Source organism: Amblyomma americanum, chromosome 5 (assembly GCF_052857255.1).
Source record: "Amblyomma americanum isolate KBUSLIRL-KWMA chromosome 5, ASM5285725v1, whole genome shotgun sequence".
Lineage (NCBI taxonomy): Eukaryota > Metazoa > Arthropoda > Arachnida > Ixodida > Ixodidae > Amblyomma > Amblyomma americanum.
Window position 1 is genome coordinate 66,819,011 of NC_135501.1, and position 22,905 is coordinate 66,841,915.

Sequence of the window (22,905 nt, forward strand, 5' to 3'; positions counted from 1 at the left end):
CATTTCGCCTGCGCGTGTGCTTGACTGCTCTAAAAATTAGTTGTGGTTTAATTACTGTTGAACCTGGTTAGAGAGGGAAACTCTGCTGTATCGGGAAACTGGACGAGGCTTGGCGGCTATAAATTTGACGGCAACTTCCAGGACCGGAGATCGTTTAAGCAACTATGTCTTCATTGCCGTCCATGCCACCACCGCCTGCGGGGAAAGCAGCCTCGGTAGGCCCCTTTTCAACGCGCCGATTGACGCCAGGCTAAGTTACGCGACTTACATTGTTTTATACCCTACACGACATGATCCGTTCACCCAATGTTATTATTACATTTCACTGAATTCTTTTTCAAGGCCAAGCTGAAGGTCACATCACGTATTTAGCACTTCTTCGTCGCTATAGCAACATACATATAAACTGATTATTTACGATAAGTAATCTGTCTAATTAGCGGAATTTATTTGCGCAAACATTCCCCTCTCCAATCATGGTTTAGAAGTGGACATTCTTATATTTACTACTAATTATGCTCATTTATATGCTTTGACGTCATCATGGTTAACCACACTAACTAGTAGGCGCCTATATGCTATCTTAGTCTAGCGATCCAGCGGAGCCACGCCGCAGCGAAGAGCGGAGCTCGGCGCAGCGACCACCTGTTTCTGGACGCAGATTCGGTTGATAGGGGCGCCGTTGCTGGCCACCGGCAATATGCAGCGAAAGTTTGTTTTAGACTAGCGTAGTAGAGCTTTCGCTCTAAAAAATACACGAAAAGTCAAACTTTTATGGGATTTTTTGTGTCCGGTCGTTAAATTCTGTTATTTTGTTTTAAGGAATAAGGTGGTGACAGCGCACGTCATTTTTCCTTTAGTGGTCCACAGTTAGCGTCCTTGCTTTTTATTACGAGCTGCATACTTTGCTATACAGATGAGAACGTACTGTTCTTTACTTTTCTACTAGAATTCATTTTTATTCACTTCAGTGCGAATTTCATTTCAAGAGGGGGTAACATTTGTGCACAAGGTGCTCTTACAAATGGCAGAACAGCGTAGCAAAAGGTGCACTTCATCGTTTCCATTGCACACCGAGTATTTTAATGGGAGCAGTGGCGCCGCCTACTTTGGGCGACGTGAACAACTGTCTCCAAAGACTTTCTATGCAGGCCCGAAATAGATAGATAGATAAAGAGGAGGAGGGAAAGGCAGGGATGTTAACCAGAAAGGGGTTCCGGTTGGCTACCCTGCACTGGGGAAGAGGGATTAGGGGACTAAAAGGAGGAAGGGAGAAGGAAAAAAGGCATAACACACACACGCACAACGCTGTCACAATTTTTCACTCAATCCAGTCGCTCTCAAGTAGGCAAAGAGTGCCTTGTATGCCTTGAGGGCAGCCGACTGCTGTGGCCACAGACCGAGGATCCTTTGCTCTGTTAATGGGCGAGGATCGAGGTGGTCCAGGGCACAACACAGTGTATGTCTTGCACTCGCAAATGCAGGGCACCCACAGAGAAGATGAGCGATGGTGTCCTCACAACCACAGCTCTCACAGGCAGGGCTGTCGGCCATCCCCATCCGGAAAGCATAGTAATTGGTAAATGCAACACCGATCCATAAACGGCATAACAGTGTTGCGTCGCGACGTTCTAAATTACGTGGAAGACGAAGGTGCAGTTCAGGGTCCAGTGCCTTGAGGCGGAGGTTGTAAAACTCTCCCTTGTTCCACGCTGAAAGTGTGAGCTCCAGTGCCAAAGGGCGAAGCCCACACGCTGCGTCAGGTCTCGATATTGGGATCCTCACTGGAACTCCGTCGTTGTGAGCAGAACGCGCAGCCTCATCGGCCTGGTGATTACCGTTAATACCACAGTGTCCTGGCAGCCATTGAAAAATGATGTCAAGACATTTGGAAACAGTGCCGTGGTACAGTAGACGAATCTCAGCAACAAGTTGCTCCTGCGATCCGCGGCGTAGCGCAGCTTGCAGGGCTTGAAGGGCTGCTTTAGAGTCGGCGAAAACCGTCCAGTCATGTGGAGGTTCTTGACTGATGAACTCTACCGCAGCCCGTAAGGCTACGAGTTCCGCACCAGTTGAAGATGTTGGATGGGTCCCCTTTACTTTCATGAAGATAGATCTGGCCGGTATCACCACCGACCCCGCAGAACTGGTCGAGTGAACTGATCCATCTGTGTAAATATGTATGCGGTGACTGGTAAGAATGCAGGTGATTAAATGTCAGTTGTTTGAGAGCGGGCAGTGATACACCAGCTTTCTTTGTAATGCCAGGAATATAGAGGTGAACCCGAGGTTCATGAAGACTCCATAAGGGTGAGCTCGGTCTTGACGCAGGGGTGAACTGCGATGGAAGATATGCGCGATGGGCTTAAATGACTTTGGCGAATGCAGTACGCGGCCTAATTATTGGGAGGGTTGCGAGGTGATGACAGGGAACCCGTGTGAGGTGGCGAATATGAGTTCTCATGGTGTCAACAGCAATGTATGTAGAAACAGGATGTTCCCGGGCAACAAGAACAGTTGCTGCTGTTGATGCACATTTAGGCAGTCCAAGACAGATACGGAGAGCTTGCGCTTGAACACTTTGAAGAGTCTTGATATTTGTTTTTCGAATGGAACAGAATATCGGAAGACTGTACCGCATGTAGCCCAGAAATAGGGAACGGTACAGTTGTAGCATCGAGCGCACTGATGCGCCCCAGGACTTTCCCCCGAGGAAAGAGAGGACGTGGACAATCTAAATTAGTCTCTTTCTCATGTCGTAGATATGTGGACTCCACGAGAGGTTCCTGTCGAGGACAACACCAAGGAATCTGTGGCTTCTCTCATTGGGAATGGCTTCGCAATTGATGCGAATGGTGTAACGTGACATTATTTTGCGTGTGAACGCCACAAGTGAACACTTTTTGGTCGAAATGTTCAGGCCTGCAAGCGAAGATAAGATGTCAATATCGATGCCGCTTTTTGAAGTCTTGCACGAACTTGAGGACGGGTCACCCCTGATGCCCAAATACAGTGTCGTCTGCATATACCGAGATCTGAGCAGATTGTGGCAATACGTCGACCAGGCCGATGAGAGCAAGGTTGAAGAGAACTGGGCTCAGCACTCCACCCTGAGGGATTCCGCACGAATTTCGGTGTAAGGACGTTGGTCCGTCCGCAGTCAGGACAAAAAATGACCTCTCTGATAAATAGCTGCGTATCCAGCTGAACGTGCGGCCTCCGATCTCAGCAGCTTCCATTGCGTCCAAAATGGCCTGATGCGTTACGTTGTCGTACGCGCCCTTGATATCCAAAAACAATGCCACGGTCAATCTTTTCAAACTTTTTCTGTGCTGCACCGAAGTTACAAGGTAAACCACGTGGTCGATAGAAGAGCGGCCCCGTCGAAACCCAGACATGAAGGTTGGATAAATCTGATATCGCTCCAAGTACCATTCCACGCGTGTGAGCAGCATTCTTTCCATGACTTTGCCGACGCAGCTGGCGAGTGCAATTGGACGGTATGATGAAAGGTCGAGTGGTGATTTCCCCGGCTTAAGAAGTGTGATCGCGGTTAAATTCTCTACTGAACTTCGCTCCACCACATCAATCGCAAAGAGGTTTTTGAACGGGTTGATTCTGACATATTTTATGCCTCCCGCTACAAGGCTCTCCAGTTAAATAGAGATGGCTTGCCTGTTCAGGAGGTTCAAGTTGTCTGTTGAGTTCAACGGCACAAACAAGGCTGTATGCGCCGAGCTTCGCGCCGTGATGATCGTTGGCGTTCTTGATGAGGACACCGTTGACATGCTCGATGAGGACGATTCGGCTTGTCTACGCAGTCTGCGCTTGGTTTTCTTGCCAACAACCGGCATGAAACCGTCGTCGGCCGAGGACGAGAAGTCTTCACTTGGCACCGAGTACACAACTGTGCCCTGGCTGCTCGAGTCACTCTGGCGGTGCAGGCGCTTCCTCTGGGCGGCTGCTGCCGACCCACCGAGTTCCAATAGAGGCACAGCAGCCTCCACGTCCATCGCCGTGGCAAAAAGGGAGCGGTGCCTCCCTGATTACAGCACAAATTACCAAAAAACTGCACAGACGTGAAGGCAGCGTTCTGATACAGAACAACTTCATGTTCATCATTGCGCCGAGGCAGAAGCGCCACCGAACGTTGGCGCAGCTCGTCGTACTAGCATTTCAAGTTGCCGCGTCGTTTCCGATTTTTTTGTTGTATGCCACCAGATGTTACATAAATACTTCCCGCTAGCTCTGTTGCGGGCGCAAAATCTTCGCAGTGGTTGCACAGCGCAATGCTTGGCCTCCTACTAAGGGCTAAAAAAAAAACAAGGCACTGTGGGTGAATTGTTATGTAAATTAATAAAAAACAAAAACAAATTTCGTTGGAGGCGGTCGTATAATACCGTAGTCAGAGAACAGGCACTGTCTGTGCTGTCAGATCTGTTTTTTTTACTTGGTATTAGCTGTACAGACACCTTGGTTTGGCAAACTTGTTAACAAGGTACTCTCGTAAAAGGGCTGGCGACGTCAATTTGCAAAGGTATCTGCCAGGAGGACAGTTCATGTGAGGCCGTCCACATGAACCTTATCGGTTTTAGAGAAGCTTGCTAGAAATTGTTAGCGGCGAATATTACAGAGCAAAACTTTGAGCGACTATAAAGTTTAGCGGCCGTGTGGTGGTGACGTCAAAGAGCTGATGATATTGATCTTCATCATGAGCCTGACTATACCCACTGCAGTACAAAGGCTTGTGCCGTATCATTCCAATTAACCCTATCCTGTGCCCGTTGCGGCCACCCCACACCAACAAACTTAATCTCATCCGCCCATCTAGCTTTCTGTCGCCCGCTGCTACGCTTCCCTTCTCTAGGAATCCACTCCGTTGCCCTTAAGGACCATCGGTTATTGCTACTTCGCCATACATGCGCTGCCCAAGCGCATTTCGCTCTCTTGACATTGACTGGGATGTCATTAACCAGTGTTTGATCCCTGACCCACTCGGCCCTTTGCCTGTCTTCCAACGTTACCAGTTATCCTTTTTCTTTGCATAGCCAGCTCAGCTCAACCCTTTTCCGAGCTTTCCACGTTTATGCCCCATAAGTGACTGCCGTAAGATACTGCTGCTATACACTATTCTTTTGAGGGACATCTGTAAACTGCTATTCATATTCCGAGAAAACGTGCCAAATAAGCTCCAGACCATTCTTATTGTTCTAGTTTTTTCGCTCTCGTAATACGAATCTACGGTCAGTACCTGCACTATCTAGACATGTTCCCTTGTCAATTTAAGCGCCTCGCTGCCAATTTTAATGGAACAGCAGGTGAGCTAAATCTTGCATTGAATACGGGGTCAATCGCTCCTCGGCACTTGCACAGACTGAGCAAAATATAACTATCACCTCTGCAGCTGTTGGGAACATTCCTGTAAGCATTTTTAAAGCCGCCTTGCTACTGCGCGCCCCTTAGTTGCTTGACCTTCAGGGAACGAAACGTGAGGCATACTGCCCAGTGGCGCACTCCTTCTCCAGACTCCGCAGAAGTGTCTCGCGCTTATGGGATCGATGCGGGCAGAATGAGGAAAAACGCTGGTGGAGTTCGTGAGTGTTATGGTTGCAGGTTTTTTTATTTGTGTGCAAGTTAACAAAGCCCCTACGTTTGCATCCCCAACAAGAACAATCGCGTATTCATTTGATGCTAAGATCACTTGAAGGTGAACAAGAAAGGATATGCAAGCGAAACCTTATGCCTTAAGTGGCTGGCGGATACCGACATATTCTTGAGTAATTCAAAAGGCAACCAGGATTACGGGTGGTATCAACAGTAGTGTGGTACCAAGCGTAGCGCCCAGGATGGCTTTGATTCGCATTTAGCTTTCCTAATAATTTCCTGCTACGGTTATTCTCGACATATTAACAGTTTGAAGTAACCATAGGGTGACCGTCACGCAATTTATGTTTGCAATCAGACAAATTGCCACGACTATATGCCACGTATTTATATTGTTGAAATGTAAAACTTTCCAGCGTTATACGCTCTGTTGCCGCCTTGCCTCCTCCAAAATGCGATATGTACAAGTGATGCCCGTGGTTATTGAAATGAAGGTTTATGTCTCCCAACTGCCGCAAACAATTCCATCCGCTCTCCCAGTAAGAGCCAGACTCACAGTGCGTGTCATTCTGTGTCCTAGTATATAAATCTTCAACGTCCCACCCCGCCGTCAGCTAGGTCGACATTCAGGCTACGCATGAAAGGTTTTACTAAGTAGGGCGTAACGAGTGTCCCACTCGACTTCCGTTCTTAGCTGGGAACTTCCTTCACAGGCTGCGGCGGGGCACCGCGTGGTTGTGATTTGTACGAGGGCATTTGCTGTAAAAGAACGCTGCCGGCGTAATCTACAAGAACAGGAAAGAAACTGGCTTTGTAATCAGCAGAACTTGGTTCTAAAAGTTGTATATATTTCCGCGGAAATCCGTTGGTGGGAGTCAAGGCCTGAGCCGTCGTGTAACTAAAGCCCGCTGGAGTTCTTGGCACCGAGCAAAGCTTGCCACGAGAGCAAGAAGATAGGAAGAACCTGAGGCGTCGTGCAACTCAAGTTCGTCCTGGCTAAGCGCAACAAAGTAAGTCGCTGTAGGCCGTGTTCATTCTTGGCCGCTGCCTCGATGCCGCAGCGAAGAGCATGCGACCTGTGGGTCGCTCATCAACGGCGATGAAGCAAGAAGGTCCCTCTCTGGCCTGACTTTGTTCGTAGTCACCCGTTCCATCAGTCGGCGAAACACGCATGTGGGAGGGAGCTGGTGTTGCGCCTTCCACCGCAGGGCACTGTGTGCAGTGGAAGCGGCAGTGGAGGGGAATTCCCCAGCGAGCCGACGCCTCATTGCGCATGCGCCGTTGGTTTTCCTAAACCGAAAACTCATCTCGGTGTACTGCTTGTAAGCCTTAGTTTGGAATAATTTAGTCTTTTAGTGCACCATTTCTGAGCGTTCAATGTTCTTAAATCTGTGCATTGGCGGTTGTCTCTCGGTTCTCAAACAGTGTTCTGTTCATTAAATATGCGCCAACCGTTCTCAAGCCCAAGCCACTGTTTATTTTTAGGAGGCAAACCTTTTTTTTTTCTCAGCAACTTTTGTTGCCCAGAGTAACTATCATTTAGAGTCTGAGATATGAAAAAACGAATAAAAATTATGAATTGCCACTAGCAACAGAGTTCAGTAATACAAAATTTACCAGTGTTCAGTATCAGCGGTACGCACAAGGTTTGATGGAGGTGGGCGACAACGCTGTAATGAGTTATCTCCATTCCTTTGGCATGCCCAGTTGTCCCGGATGAGTAGAACAGAGCCACCGTGGTGTTTTTTGGATCTGGGATTGGCACCTCTTTGAAGTCATCCTTCTTCTTGTTCGCGAAGTTTGAGATCGATACGAAGCCAGGCACATCACCGTCCATTAGAAACAAGCCCTAAGAAAAAAATAAGAACCGTCAGCACTAAATCACACCAGACGGCTACGTTTAGCAGACGCTCATCGGAAGCTCCATTCATGATGGTGTCATCGTGTCCATTAGGTACCGAGAACAGTCAACGGCTTCTTCTACATTTGTTATTCCGTGCTAAAATCAGGGAAGATTGTGTTCGACGTTCCCCGATATCTTCCAGAATATCTATGGCAGTTTTCGGCATGGTAAAAAGCAGTCTCCTACAATACTGTTCGGAAAGAATATTCCGTCATGTGACAAATTTGAACTTTTCACACGAGTGCAAAGTAAATATAGAAAGTGAGCCTTTTTTACATAAACAATATGTTTGCAATTACGCTCAGTGCTTTTTATCGGAGTGTCTTCTTGTATCAGGGCAGAAATACGTATCCAAGTTACTGGAGAGTATTTTTATGGTTGATGGTATTTTTGAGACAAAAATAATAGCCTCAATATGCATAGAAAACTTTCTGTTGATCATTTTTTAGCATAAAAGAAAAAGATCTATTTTTCTTTTCAAACCGTTGAATTAAACCTAGTTTTTCAATGAACTCCGAAAGGTGAGTGACATATATGTAAATTTTTTCCAAACGTTTGAGGAAGATTTGTTTCGACACTCCTACTTAAGTAGTAAATTTTCTGCAAGAAATGGAGACGGTTCGGTGGACAGTCTTGTGAGTTTGATGACTTAATTTCGCCTGTTTTTATTCCAGCCTCCTAACCAGCTGTATGTGTTTAGTAATGCCTTAAAAAACATAAAATAGCGACCGGTAAACAAAAACATTTTCGTAGAGCTCGTTCCGGAAGAACTTTTTTATGCCGTTGCGTGCTTCCCGAGTTTCGGAGAGCTGCCGGTGTCCATATGCATCAACTTCAATGATTCTCATCACCCTTTTTTGTCATTAATCGGTAACTTGGATGTCACGAATTCCCGCAGTCTGGCCGCTGCTCTGCAGTTGGAAACATAAGTACACTACAATTGTTTTTTACTCAAACAGCGACTGTTCGGCATTACATTTGATGTAGAAGGGGCAGCTCAGTAACGTAACAGTATTGTAAAGGCCACAAAACCATGAGTGAAACATATGACATTTAGACGGAGGATTTTGCGGCTTAATTAAAGTCAACGCTGAGAGAAAGTAACTGAGGCAGAAGGAAACTGAAAGAAAAATTCAGTCATGAACGCAGCACGGGACGTCCACACAATGCATTTCATTTCATCATGTGCAAAATATTACCTATCGAAAATAGTATAGCCCTCTCGGTTACACGCCAAATAGCAGCTCTAAATCAACAAGATGTCAAATTGTAAAATGTCTGAAAACAGGTGGCTATAAACTTTTAAAATATCAATACTTTTTCCAAATAAACCGGATTTAAACGACATCGCGATACCAAGCTTTCGTAATTATAATGTATAATGGACCTCCCAGTCTCGTTGGTTAAGAATGCATCCCTTATAAAAATGGTCTATAGACAGTCTATAGACAGTTTATAGACTGGGTTGCCTTCCTATATATATTTATTTTTGCCTATTCACACTCTATAGACTATCTATAGACAACAGTATATGAAAAGTGAACGGCCATAAATCTTTAGATTGTCTACAAACTGTCTACGGCGTTTGTACTGCCTATAGGCTGTTCTCTGGGATTTGTCTATAAAGAGTCAAGAGACTTTAAAGACAAATGTCTATAGACGGTCTAAAAAAGAAAGTCTAAAACTTTCGAGTAGGGTGCGGTGTGCTGGCACTCGCAAAAAGAATGAGACATGTGACCAAAAACCGCCAAAGCCATAAGTTTATGTTGTGAATTTTATTTTTATTGCTACAGCGCAAAAGACGAGGACAAGACGACCACACAGACACGTGGCGTTAATGACAAACCAGCATGCTCAAGCTTCCACCTAGTGTTTGGTTTATGATTTATGAGGGTTTAACGTCCCAAAGAAACTAAGGCTATGAGGGACGCCGTAGTGAAGGGCTCCAGAAATTTCGACAACCTGGGGTTCTTTAACGTGCACTGACATCGCGCAGAACGCGGGCCTGTAGAATTTCGCCTCCATCGATATTCGACCGCAACGGCCGGGATCGAACCTGCGTCTTTGGGGAGAGCAGCCGGGCACCATAACTACTCAGCCACAGAGGCGGCTTCTTCCACCTAGTGTGAATATTGGTTCGTTATCATTGCATTGCGCTTTCATATACATGCTGAGGAAGAAGGACGGACAGTAGGCTTGAAATTGTTGCAAAAATTAGGTTGTAACGCAAGCAGCAGTGCTGGTAGCGGTCGTCCCATTTGAGTTCTTTTTTTCCCGACGACGCATCTATTTTGAATTAATAGGATGACAAAACTGAACCATTATCCCAGCAGTTTAAAACTGTTTTTCATTACAGTGGCCATAGAAACAAAATAAAGAGCTGCGCCTGGTTAACTTAAAAGCGCGAAGAATTGTTAATAAAAGCTAACAACTTGAAGGCCTTTGCTTAGAATATAATCCACATATACTGCTGATAACGTCAAAATGATTACATGTGCATATTGACGATGATACCTTTCCTTCTACTTATCGGGTATTTCGCTGTGATCGTAAATCGACGGGAGGAGGAGTTGCCGTCTTAGAAAGCAACTCCCTACGGTTCTTTTATGACAGATTGATAATCATGAAAGTGTAACTTCAAAAATCTCGTTTTACGGGCAGTCTTTTTTGTTTGCTATATACAGACCTACAGACCCCCAGCCTCAATTTCTAAGTGATTTGCTTGAGGATATTGCTACATTTTCTCAGGACAAAATTATACTCTCTGGAGATTTTATCTTGCCTGGCATCATTTGCCAGGCATTGCCTGGCAGCTTGCCTGGCAATGAATCTGCTCATGCATAGCCCATGGTTACCATATTTTTCTTGGTGTGCCAGCTGTTCATTTTACTTTATTTCATATTGTATTTCGCCTGCTGTTTGAGTCTTTGAGTCTACAATGTGTATTTTTGGCTTCTAAAGTTTTGTTGTGTTCAATTGCTTATTTTTTTGCCAGAATCCATGTATAAAGGCTAGCCTACTTTTTCCTACGCAAAGTCACCCTTCGGCATAGATTAAATGAAGAGATAAGAACACCCCCTCCCCCCCCCCCCCCCCCCCCCCCCGGAGGAATACGAAGCGGCCAACGCTGCTTGAAGCCGAGAAGGAGGAAGCACTCTGTATTTGGCCACGACACAAGGAAGGCCGCTTCTCTAGTTCTGTACATTGCGTTCAATATACGTGGTGTTTCGGGGAAAACTGAGTAATTTAAATATTTAGGCATTTGGTGTAAAAATATGGCTCCTGCAACATAGTATTACCAGTGTTGACGGACACCGGAAAGCCGGTGAATTGTATTAAGCAGTAACTTATTTAACTAATTTCTGATCATTGTTTTTTTTTAATTACCACAGCAAGGCAACTGGTTGTCAATAAAGATTTGTAGCCGGTCGTTTGTAATTTCTATATAAATTTTAAAATTTCGAAAACGCGATTATCCTCGGCGCTGTGGCTCGACAAAATATGGCTACATCTTGCCAAAATATACGCGCCTTCGAAAAGCACGCAGGCAAAGCAAGCTTTCCAGTGTGCCTGATTAGTCAATAAGCCAAATTTTGTCGAGCCACTGCGCCAAGGGTAATCGCGTTTCGAAGTTCTAAAAACTGATACGCGTATTAGTAACGGCTAGCTACAAATCTTTAATGACAACTTGGGGCATAAATTTGCAGGTAGGCACTTAATTACTTAAAATAATTAACCGGCTTACTACTTAAAGCGGTCCGCCACTTGTCTGGTGTCTGCCAACACTGGCACTACTATGCTGAACAAGCCATTATTTCACCCCAAGAAACTTATTTTGGAGAATTAGTCTTCCCTGAAACGACTGGTATGTTGTGAAGTTTAACCTAAAAGACGCACATTGTAATTGCTTGAGTCTGTTCATACGACGCTCAACTTATCCGATCCGGCTATCTAACACATGCATGTGTAGCCCTTCGTTTCCCTTTTTAATCGGTGTCCTAAATATTGAGTTTGCATTCGTTAACGTTGTATTTCCTCTCCTGCAGGGGTCTACCAAGGTTGGCAGTATTGAATAAATAAATATAAGTAAAGATTGAAAAGGGAAATGATAAGAGGAGAGTTTAAAAGCTCAACGCACACCATAAAAGTTGTCTCCAATATCTGTCTTTATGTTAAGTAAAAATTTAAAGCTTTCACAGTAGCAAAATTTGATTATGATCTATCAAGCGTACCTTCTGAAATATAATAATAGCTTCTGAGACCTAAGTGTTTTCCAAGCTCATCATAAAACTCTCATTGAGGCGACACTAATTAAGTTTTAGTTTTTCTGCCTAATAACATAGAGTTTGCCTTTTGTTCGCCTGACATCATTTATTTTGTTTCACTAAGCTCCTTCTGGCGTCAGCGGGGTGGAATGGAGGTGAAGCTAGATAGTACCAAATTAAGTAATATGCATCTTGCGCAATTCAGCTCTGGAGAATAGCCTTCAAAAGAAATGATAAAATAAGCGAACTAGTAGAATTTTGTCTTACCGTGTCTATTTTGTGGCTAATTTTGACTGGGGAACATTCTCCGTACAAATAAGAAATGTATGCCATTTCACATACGTGCAAGTGATGGGAAGAGTTATATATCGGATCAGAAGCTATGACAAATAAAGAGCGAAAAGAAATGCGTTTCTGAGTGCCAGAGCACCCTGCGTCTGTCAGCGCGATAGCATTTACGCCTTCGCATGCTATGTAGTCCCTGCATGCACGCTTCATGTGGCTGTTTTTTTTCACCTGATTTGTCCCTTCGCTTTCGAGGCACATTATGTTCTAAACAACAATGCATCAGTTAGCGCTCCCTTACTTAGTTACTTACTTCTTTTTGCGGGACTGGAATCAAGATCCAAACAGAATTATGAATCAGTTAGCCCATCAGAAAATTCCACATTACATGTGTATTATGACGCCATCCAATTAATGCTCTTAGCCACTAATATGTCAGTTTATTTCTTCCTTCCTTTTCCGCGCGTAATAATTTTAGATAAAGAGATCATCTGCGTAGGGAAATCGTGCAGTTTAAATTCTGGTCATGCATCCACGATGGCCTCATTTGGGTTAGATAGGAAACGTTGCTATGCAGCATTTCGCCCGGCATTAAACTTTCAAGCGACCTAAAATGCAGGGAGACAAGAAAGAGACATATGTTTACAACTTACCCGCACTTTAGTTTTCTCCTGAATAGCGCGAGCCTTCGCTGCCCACTGGGAGCTGGTGAGGATGTGAGTGGCATCCGAATGGTCGACTTGGAACAGCAGTTCACCTGGGAAAAGGAGAGATGTAACACGTGACAAACACTTTACGAGTAAGATTTTACCGGAGATGCGGATGGTTGAACACATCAACGAAGGCGAAGCTATGATGGTAGTGCACCTTGGAATGAGTAACTTTCTTTTCAAGTGCCGAAAAGCATAGAAGCAGAAAAGCCGGTCCATTCTAGGGGCGCGCTTGAGCAGTGTGATCAGAGGCGGTGAGGCAAAAAATCAATTTCAGTCGAAGTAATGCCAGCGCATTTATTTCTTGATTTTCAGTGCCTCTGTATTTGTCTGTGATTGCGATATGCGCTTTTTCATTAGCTAGCTTTTTTCAAATCCTTGTATGAATGAGCATTCCTTGAAGATTATCGCGAAGTTGCCTTTGTTCTTTTCTTTATTTTGACATCGCATGCTGTAAACAATGAATATGATCTCGCATGACAAAGGCGCTTCAAGCCCGAAGTAGAAGTGGCGCGTCATTTTTTGAGCGTCTTGAGCGTTACCGATATTGAACGGTAGGAGAGGGGATGGAGTGTACCTCATTTTGCTATTTCTCGGAGGTGTGCAGGCGAAACATACGCTGGACTTGTCATAGGTACAACCCGCATGAAAAATAATTGGCTGTGGTTTAGCTCTGGTTAAACTTGGAGTGACGCGAGAGCTACATCTGGCCGAGTGGAACTCGCTCTGTCGAAGTGCTAAGTCAGTTTTTCGCCACTCCGTTTAGCTGTGCGTTCTTTCTTCATTTTCATCCCTGGACGTGGATTCACTCTCTCCCCCTATCCCCTGCTCATCTGACACGGCGCATGCGCACAGTTATCGCAGCTCGGTTTCGCCGCTGCTCGCCACCACGTGACTAATCACGTGTTGGTCACTGACCAACCACGTGACCAGCTGCGGCGCCACCATGGAGCTCAAGGGGTTTCGTGCTCAAGGCTTGAAGAGCTGGTGTAGTGTAGCTCTCGCTACAAAAAGAAACAGGCTGCCGGGAATTCTTAGAGTCTATATAAAAGCAGCAGCCGAGATAACCAGGTTGTCAATCTTTTGGAAAATTCGCACACGTGATCTATTCTTCCGCATATGTATCTGACCTGGACACCAAGCGTACACATATTTTAGGCCACAACCACGCCTGATCCTCCCTTGGCCACTTTTCTCTACTTCCCTCTTTCATTCTTATGGTGTTCACTAGTGGGCCCTTCGGAGAGTCCTAATGCACTCTTAAGAGAGACCGCGCAGTGTCCAATGGTCGGTACTACGTGCTTTGTTTATATTCAGCCGGTCCTTTCGGAGGGTCGACATTGAGCGTGAAGCGCTCTCACGTACAGTCTAGCGCGATTTGAAGGTAGTCGCGCGAGCATCGATCGGCCTAGCGTTGCAGGCGCCTAGCGGCCGGTTTTGGAACAATGAAATTAACGATTTCGCATTCTTCTCTTCCTTGTTCGCTGTTCCATGTTACAACCATCACTCTCGCGACAAAATTATCCCCCTTTCTCTTTACTCTACTTTCCATTCTCTGCAATCAAGTGTGGACTTTGTTACCTATCTTTGCCAACGATAACAAAATTCGTGCGAAAGATTTAGTAAAGCTGATCCTTAACACTGCTTCATTTGAACGGCGTACCGAGTTGCAAAAAAAATACCATAACAAACTCGCCTCGTCATACTGTCTTTGTCCGCAGACGAAACTTCGAAAAATATTTTTGCATAAGGGTATAACTTCTGCGACACACGCAAGATGCACGTTCGTAGCGTCCAGTTCCAGATAATACTGAAGAATACGTCGCGCACAATACCATCACTGCCTGTACAATGAAACAAAAAAATGAAAAGCAATTTGCCTAGAAGGGAGTGGCGGCTGCTTAAGGAACAGCGAAGAGAGTGAGGAAAGCTGGCCTGACGCTTCCCTCGCCACAGCAGAGGATTCTGGGCCGTGGCGCTTTTCCTGTTCTCGGTCGACACTCGCGTGATAACCTTCAAATCCCGCTAGACTATACTTTGACAGAAACATCCGAGCTTCCGGCAGGTTTCGATTTCATGACGAGTTCGCAACAATGTTAGCACAGTGTCGGAAAGCGTGGCAGGCGCGGCAGCGTGCTCACTCAGTTGCTGTCCGCAAAGTGGCTGTTAAGGAGTGTTTTGATGCTGCCATCGATTTCTGCACAATATATAAGCCAAAAAAATTAATGGTTTGTGTCGGAGTGTCTAAACGTTTCTTGGTAGCACGTAGTGTCAGTAACCACTGCCCTAACGTCGACGACTTCAGCAGGGGCGTTAGCAAGCATGCAATTAGCTTAGCATTAGGCACCTCCTGTAGTGAATTTGTGCATGCAGTTTTTGCAATACAACTTCTCGGATCCATTTTTGTTCTGTGTAAATGCAGTGAAAGTTTTCTTTCGTCATCCGCACGACAAAAGTGAAATGTTTCCTCACATTTAGTGCCAGAGTCAAGGGGCAACTTATTCGTTCTTGACCACGTTGACGCCGCTTGAAGATCGCGAACTGCCGCGGATCCAACACCTCCTTTTCACCGAGTGATATGCGGGTGGAATGTAGATTTCCATTACAGAAAAGGTGCATTGTTGAATAAATGCGCCTGGCTTTGCTCCCTATCGCGTCAATACAAAAGCTTTGAGATTGTTCCGTTTCCGCCCCGACCACTTTAAATGGGCTTGCAGTTTTCTACTTGGCTAAGCCTCCTAAGATTCAGACTCAGAGTGCACACCCAGTCTGGTCAGACGATCTGGGTCAGACGATGAAGGTTACCAGTCGACGACTTCATTAGTGTGAATATTCGAGGTGGGAGGAAGGCAATGCTGGTCTACTTCTTCCGTGTGTTCTCGCTTTCTCAAACTAAAACTTCTAAATTTCTGATCGCTAATTTGGCACAGAGAAATTAACAAATTCTGCGCTTAAGTGGCCCAAAAGGACACAACTGGTTTCTACAATACACTAAGCAGAAAGCAGCCGCAAAGTGATGCATTAAGAAACAAATTTGGTGGAGCGGCATGCTCACTTTCGTTGAGTATGGGGTTCGAAAGCAGCACCGAGGCTCCCGTGAATGTGATGCTGAACAGAGCGACCAGGTTCTCCACACTGTTGCCAATGTGCACGCAGACGCGGTCACCTGGACCCACTCCGTGTGCCTGGAATCCCGCCGCGAATCTCCGCAGACGAGCCAGGAACTCGCCTCGCGTGAGGCGAATGTGGTCGTCCAGCTGCAAGGAGCATGACAAGCGTTATATCTGCGTCGGAAATAGGAAAGGCAGCAGGCAGCCATGAACAGTTTCAAAAGGACAGTGGATATAGCGATCTCTGCCTTTAGTTTAGTGAAGCTTTTTAAGGCCTGGACAATCTCTCGGAATTTCTGTCACAAAGAATATACCAGGTGTTTCGGGGAAGGTGAGCACCAATTTTTAAGTTTAGGGTTTGCGAAGTAAAGAGAAGCTTTTTGCGGCATAGCAATATCCGTCTTGGTGGACGTCAAAAACAGCAAATAGCGTTAACTAGTAATATGAAGAATTAAATTCTAATAGTTAACTTTTAACTGTTATCGATATGCGGCTTATAGGAATTGGACATTTTTTTAGCCGTATGTTAGTATTCAGTCTTTAGAATGTCGAAAACGCGATTACCCTTGGCGCAGTGGCCCCACAAAATTTGACTATTTCAACTAGTTAAGTGCACTGGAGGGTCTACTTCGCCTACATGCTTTTCAAAAGCTCGTGCATTTCGGCACGATGTAGCCATGTTTTTCCATGGCGACGCGGCGAGGGTGATCGTGTTTTCGATATTCTTGAAACATGTATGGTTATTACTCTAAGGGCCGGCTTCATATCACCGATTGCAATCAGGTGTATATTGGTTATAGTAGAAAAGATAGCTATTAAAATTTAGTTAATCACTTGGATAATCAAAATGATTCGCAGGTTTTTTACGTCTGCCAACGCAGGTATTACTATGCGGCATAAAGTTTGTTTTTACCTTAGAAACCCTATTTTTTATATTTAGTGATCACCTTTCCTGGCACACCTGGTACAGTAGAAACTCGAGTGATTCGTACGTTTAAAACTGAGACAACTCTGCTGGTAAATATGCTTTGATGGGCGCGTAAGATATGAAATGAGTATAACCTACCGGAATATACGTGATAACGTAACTCAGCAGAGTGTAAGAAAATTGGTTGTAGTTGATATGAAACCAAAAAATAATGAAAAGGAATGTTGGGTGGTTTGTGTGATTTCTACTTGCCGAGACGAAAGAACAAGTATACCAAAATATAACGTATTTTCTGTATTTCTGAGCGAATGCACCTCTATAAGTGTACAACTACAGCGAAGCCCTGATACAAACAACATGAAACTTAAGAACAACGAGAACTAATACATATTTTTTTTATGACCTTAAGTGTTTTGCAAAAAAATTGGTGTGTCCGATTATATTTCCTTTGCGTTGGCCCTGCTGTATTCTTTCGGGCTCATTTGTTATTGTTTTACTCGATATTGCCAACAAATTTTGATAACGCAATAGTCGTTCAGAAATCTGCGGAAAACTTTGGTAACAGATGAAATTCCTTGCATTTTCGGAAAGAATTACGTAGACTGCTTCTCATTACAGCATTATCATGTCTTTTCTTTCCAAGATTTCGTACGAGGCCATAGAATTAACCTTTAGGCGGAACATTGTGGTTTTATAAAGCTGTATTTTCTCTCTACATACGCACATAAACCTCCTTGCCGTGCAGTTCAAAAATGAAAACAGATAGATGCCATGCCTCAGGTAGAATGCTTAATGAAAATATACAATTTTGTAGATGGAAGATCAGAGCGCAATTTTAAGTTGCTCAAAGCAAGTGCGCTCCTCAGAAGGACACGCGAGCGTTTACTTTGCGTTGCGGACATTACGTTGCGTTGCGGAGTTATTTTGGCATTTTGAGAGTGGCCTAACACGTTTTTAGTCATCATGAACTTACCATCTCTTACAGGCGAAGCTTTATCATGTATATTTCGTACCGGTATCTGCTCCTAAAATACCTCAAAACTATCGAAGTTTACTCATGATCTCACCACTGCCAGTTGTTCCGGTGACTCCGAAAGGAAGTGTTTCATGGCTGTGTAGACTGAACACGACGGTATTTCCACCTTCGGGTACGGAGAGTAAACGATTCCATCCTTGATCGTTGCCTTCATATTGAATGCACCTGTCTCCTTGGCGAGCACCGGTCAGGATAAGAGTCTTCCGTGATGTACGGATCTTTTGATAGTAGGGGTGGAAACTAAGGCGCTGGAAATAAAGGAATCCACACTGCAAAAAGGGCAAATCTACGTTTGAATTAGCATATTTATAACACCGCAATAAAAAAAAGGAGTGAATTTCTGTGGTGTAGGAATAAACTATGCATATATTGTATGCCATCAGAGCTTGAAATATTCTCAGCCGAGACGTCACGTTAAAGCAAATACATAAGCAGCACCGTTTATCTGGATACACCGCGGAATTACCAAAGAGAGGTAGGCGTGCTCAATATTCAAGTTAATAGTTTTAGTGCAGGCAATGGAAATGTACTAGTTTGTTTTAAATGTTATGGGAGCTTAGCGTCCCAAAGCTACTTAGGCTATAATGGACGCCGCAGTAGAGGGCACCGGAAATTTATTTCGATTTCCTGGGGTTCTTTATCCTGCACTGATAGCTCAGTACACGGGGCTCTAGCTTTTAGCCTCCATAGAAATTCAACCGCCGTGGTCGGGTGCGAACCCGCGTCTTTAGGAACAGCAGCCGAGCGCCATTACAACTCAAGCACCACGGCGTCCCCAGTTCAAATATACTATTTGCACCTTTAAGTGCTAGAAGTTAAATGTCGCAATTTGTGTTATAGCAAACATGTAAAAACGAAACGTTGCACACCTTCAGTCTTACGAAAACGTAGCTTTTGCAGTGGTGCATGGCGCGTGAACACCGTGTGGGCCAGGCGCAGCAGGAGACATTAGCTGAACAAAATGCCTAATTTTGCTGGTTGCGTGTCGGTGTTTTTCAAGTGAATCGTTTTCTCACTGCCTTATGTTAGAAATATTTGCACCTGGTGCCGGATTCCCGTGATTTCTGGCTGCTTGGTGAGAAATGTTTCTCAACTGTGCTAAAAATTGTTACGCCTACAGAAATCAAGCCTCTTCGTCTGCTCTATAAATATATCGGAGAATGGAAACACATCTTTCATTGTTAGTCAACAACACCGCATAATAAATGTGTATTCCACCTCAAAAACTCTGCTCCACCACTCCAGTCTTTCTGTCTCTATCAGGAGATGCATCCTGCACTGCCTTATTCTGATATATTTGAAAGCTATCTCACATCATGAACCGAGACAGTAACATACGAGGTTCCGTCGAATATTATTTTGGCTTGCTACCGGCAATACTTCGGTCATCGCAGCCAATCTGAGCTGAATTGTTTTAGTATGGCAGGTTGCTTTAAGTAGGTTCATACCCTTAAAATGTAGACTCCCGTATTCTGGGTGGCCAAAGAAGCTCTAGGCTAATATTTTTTTGGCCACAGCTGATGTCGAGGGATGGATCGTGTAGACGTCCGCTTTCTTTTTTGAATCAATACGTGGACATCAGAAGTTACTGAACAAGTGCAGGTGCTGTATACAAACCTGCCGGCGTTGAACCCATCTTGCAGTGCTCATAGTGGGTCATATTGGTCTTTCCAGCTCCGAATTTTGTTTTACTGCGTTCAGCTAACCAGTGCATTATAAAGAATATTTTGAGCACTGCACGAACTTTATTGTTCGGCTTATCGTAGGTCAGTATTTAAATGCATCAAATTGTTGAATGCCACCACATATATCGCGCTTAATTTTTTCTTGTGCTCTTCATTGCCCCTAAAGTGCTTCCATGCATCATGCCGAGTTTTTCCTATTAAAGCGCATGGTATTTGGCATTGCCTGGTTGCGCGTTTATTCAAAGTGCTTTTTTTAAGTCTTTTTTTCAACCCCAATTTTTGTGTAACTGCCTTCACTTAAGTTTTTAATTGAATATCCCGCGACCCTTCCTGCTTGACTAATGATTTTAGACAGCTTCTTTCTTCTTACACAATTGTGGCATCGTCGTCAAAATTATATGACTCTATATCTTAATTGTGGTCCTGCCGTGCGTCAGTTCTCCGGCCCAGAATTTTTTCGCAGACCACAATTTTCTCCCACCCTTTTCTCTCCACGGCGAGCTTAAGCTATTTTGCCTACTCTGCGTGCGTATGACTGAAGTAGTCGTAGATATTTATAAATACTATTTACCGCGATTTTAATGCAAAAAAAGTTTTTGTTGTGGTTGTGCTTCAACCTTCATTCTATTTTATTTCCGCAGGCTACATCTCAGCTAAGTCGCCGTAGTGGCTCTGTGGTTCAGCTTCCGATCCGAAAGATGAGCGTTCGACCCCGGCCGTGGCAGTCGCATTTAAAATCGATGGAGGCAAAATGCTAGAGTGGCGTGTGCTGTGCGATTCAGTTCACGTTAAAGAGCCACAGGTGGTCGAAAGTACTGCCCGAGCCGCTTTGGGACGTTAAGCCGTATCAGCCACATCAGCTATCTGATAAACAAGCGGGAGTTTCTTTGCCGGGTAATTATTTTTAGCCCATTTTTCGTTATTATTTTCAAAGAGAAGGCTGCTAATCCCACTACCACGCCATCACCACTTCCGTCGTGCACTAATACGTCAATAGATGTACTTTTTTTAAAGACTAATAGCAGTTAAATGTCTTTCCGGCAATAATTTTCCCGTCTATATAGGCTTTCTGTTGTGGTATTAATGATTTTCACTTCGAGCTCCAGTGCGCTCATTTGTTTCGTCGTTTATGCACTGCTTACTACGAGATCTTAGGTATCCTGTGGCTAAGCCTTTGTATTCTGCACATTATTCTCACCATCAGGAGCACTATCATCGTCAGTTGTGTCAAATGCAAGACAAGCCCTTTGCAATGAACGCTGTACTTTTCCCTAGAATTCACTCTGTTACCCTAAGGAATCACCAGTCATCTCCTTATAAATTCTCATCTTGGCGGATAATGGGAACCTCTTATTCGTGGCCGAGAGCACCCGATAATTCGCATTCCTGCATTGCGCACTGATAACTAACATCTGCGGTCACTGCTTGCCTGAGATTGACGTAGTCCGTTAACACTTCTAATATCTCGTTACCTAATGTGCACTGTTGTTTACGTTCCGGACTTTTGAAGAATACTTTTCTGAATCCTTAGTGCAACCACTCCCCGTTGAGTCAGGTCTTCCTGATTTCTGCACACATCACATGTTCCAGGTTATATGTAGTCCAGTAAAAAAGCACCACTGGAACCACATCTTGCAATCATGCTCCCTTCGTCATCTTTCAGTCAAATGAATTTCGCGCTGATGTGCACCTAATTTCGTACACATTTATGAATCCCGCTTGTTGTCCTTGATTAAAATGACCATTCCTTGCATAATGTTTAAATGTCTATGGTAACTCTTAATTACCTCGTTATCTCAACTCGCTAGCCTTCGAACACTTGTCTGTTTCATGTCGGTGTCGTCCCATTAAGTTAATGTCAGCATCAAATTGTTGATATGATTTTCAATTTTAGCGTAACCTAGCTCTTACCACAGAAAATGTCGTTTAGCGTCACCACCACGGCGACAAACTTGCTGCCTATCGTTCACCGAGCCTTCTGCTTTGTGCACTTAATGCTTATCGGTACTTCTGCGAGGAAGCCTCCCACTGACTTTGTGCCCTTAGCCTTAATCAGAATCCAGGCATCTGGTAGAACTTTTATGGAAGACAACTGGAATTTATGAATCGTAGAGACTAACAAACGAAAAACGCTTTTCATTCAAGTGAGATAACAGTGCACACGCAGAAGTTATGAGCCCAGTGCATATTCTTTAACGTTACAGGTCATTGAGCTGGTATTGCGCGCACGGAATTTGCATTTGTTCTTTTGTGTGTTATATATTTATAAATGTGTCGATGTGCACTTTTTTTCTCCTATGTTGCCACTATTTTCTGTTGTACTTCTTGCATCGTCTTTTTCGCTATCGCTGCCAGCGGTCTTATTCATCTTTTCGACACAGCAGTGCACAGTGACCTTGATTGCTTAGCTGCTTTGACTAAGTCGGCTAGCCTATTCGAGGACGACCATGTGAGTGGTGTACGAGCGCGGCCCGAAGCAGCAGCCACGCGGCTTGGCCTGAGTGAGAAATTTGCTGATCGAATTGTTTAAATCTGTTTTTTTGTGCCACTAATATTCGTCAAGGCACTGAACACGCAGTTAATATGGGGTGCTTTTCCCTTCCTTTGAATTGATAATTGGAAACAGAAGTTGCTTGCATATTAGTTCGGCATAATCATTCTCTACCAACTGCACAGAGCTATTTTAATTCAAGTCCTGTTCCATTTATGCTATTCAGCTTAGCAGTCTTGATTCTACCATTACGGTTAAAGCAGATAAAATCAGGGAAAAGGGAACACGAAGTGTACGAAGCATAAAATCCTGCGTATTAACGCGCCTAAATTAACCAGAACCTACGCGAAACGCCTTTCAAATTATAATTTAAAAGGATATCCCTAAAAAATACTGTTATCAATGCTCTGTAAAACAAAAAAAAAAACATGCATTAAGACTTTTCGAAATCAGGCAATTGGCGTTCTCCATACCCTGTACGTCTCGCACGTGTCTCCGCGACGCAGTCCCGGGTTACAATAGACAGGCGCCGCTCAGAGCCACTCTGTAGTTGCTTTTGAAGCTGCGGTCAGGAAAGAGTGGCCGCCTTTGATCTGTCGGTACGAGGATAACTGCGGTTTGGTGCGCGGCGATAAATTTTACGGCGGCGGCAGCGGAAGATAGCCTGCCGCCACACGTGGCCGGGAGCATACCGCTTCAGCTGTTTGGAATAAAGTAGCCTACGACGCGGCAGGTAAAGTGTGATGGCGAAGTGAAGCTGGTGAGAAGTGCCTCTATCGTGTTGTAAGAGAGTTCATTAGTTTTTTTGTATACATTTGATCTACTTCTTTGCTTCCTTGGCACGCACGCTTCGTCAGCGTCCACGTAATCCTTTGTCTCGAATCAATG

The 22,905-nt window shown here is 44.5% G+C and overlaps 1 protein-coding gene across 3 annotated transcripts in view; it reads right to left on the bottom strand.

The window, feature by feature from the left end:
- LOC144132518 (luciferin 4-monooxygenase-like) overlaps nt 1-22,630 on the bottom strand; it is a 175,135-nt gene extending 152,505 nt beyond the window's left edge. Inside the window, exons 1-5 of one of the 3 annotated variants that reach the window (XM_077664989.1) lie at nt 22,491-22,630; nt 17,873-18,089; nt 15,823-16,024; nt 12,711-12,814; nt 7,248-7,453 (exon numbers count right to left, since the gene is read on the bottom strand). In XM_077664989.1, the coding sequence (XP_077521115.1) occupies nt 7,248-7,453; nt 12,711-12,814; nt 15,823-16,024; nt 17,873-17,995 (635 nt within the window). In that variant the 5' untranslated portion in view covers nt 17,996-18,089; nt 22,491-22,630. Of the gene's footprint in view, nt 1-7,247; nt 7,454-12,710; nt 12,815-15,822; nt 16,025-17,872; nt 18,111-22,490 lie in introns of all 3 variants that reach the window. The other 2 variants (XM_077664990.1, XM_077664991.1) reach the window with 2 other exon arrangements.
- Nucleotides 22,631-22,905: the final 275 nt, after the last annotated feature.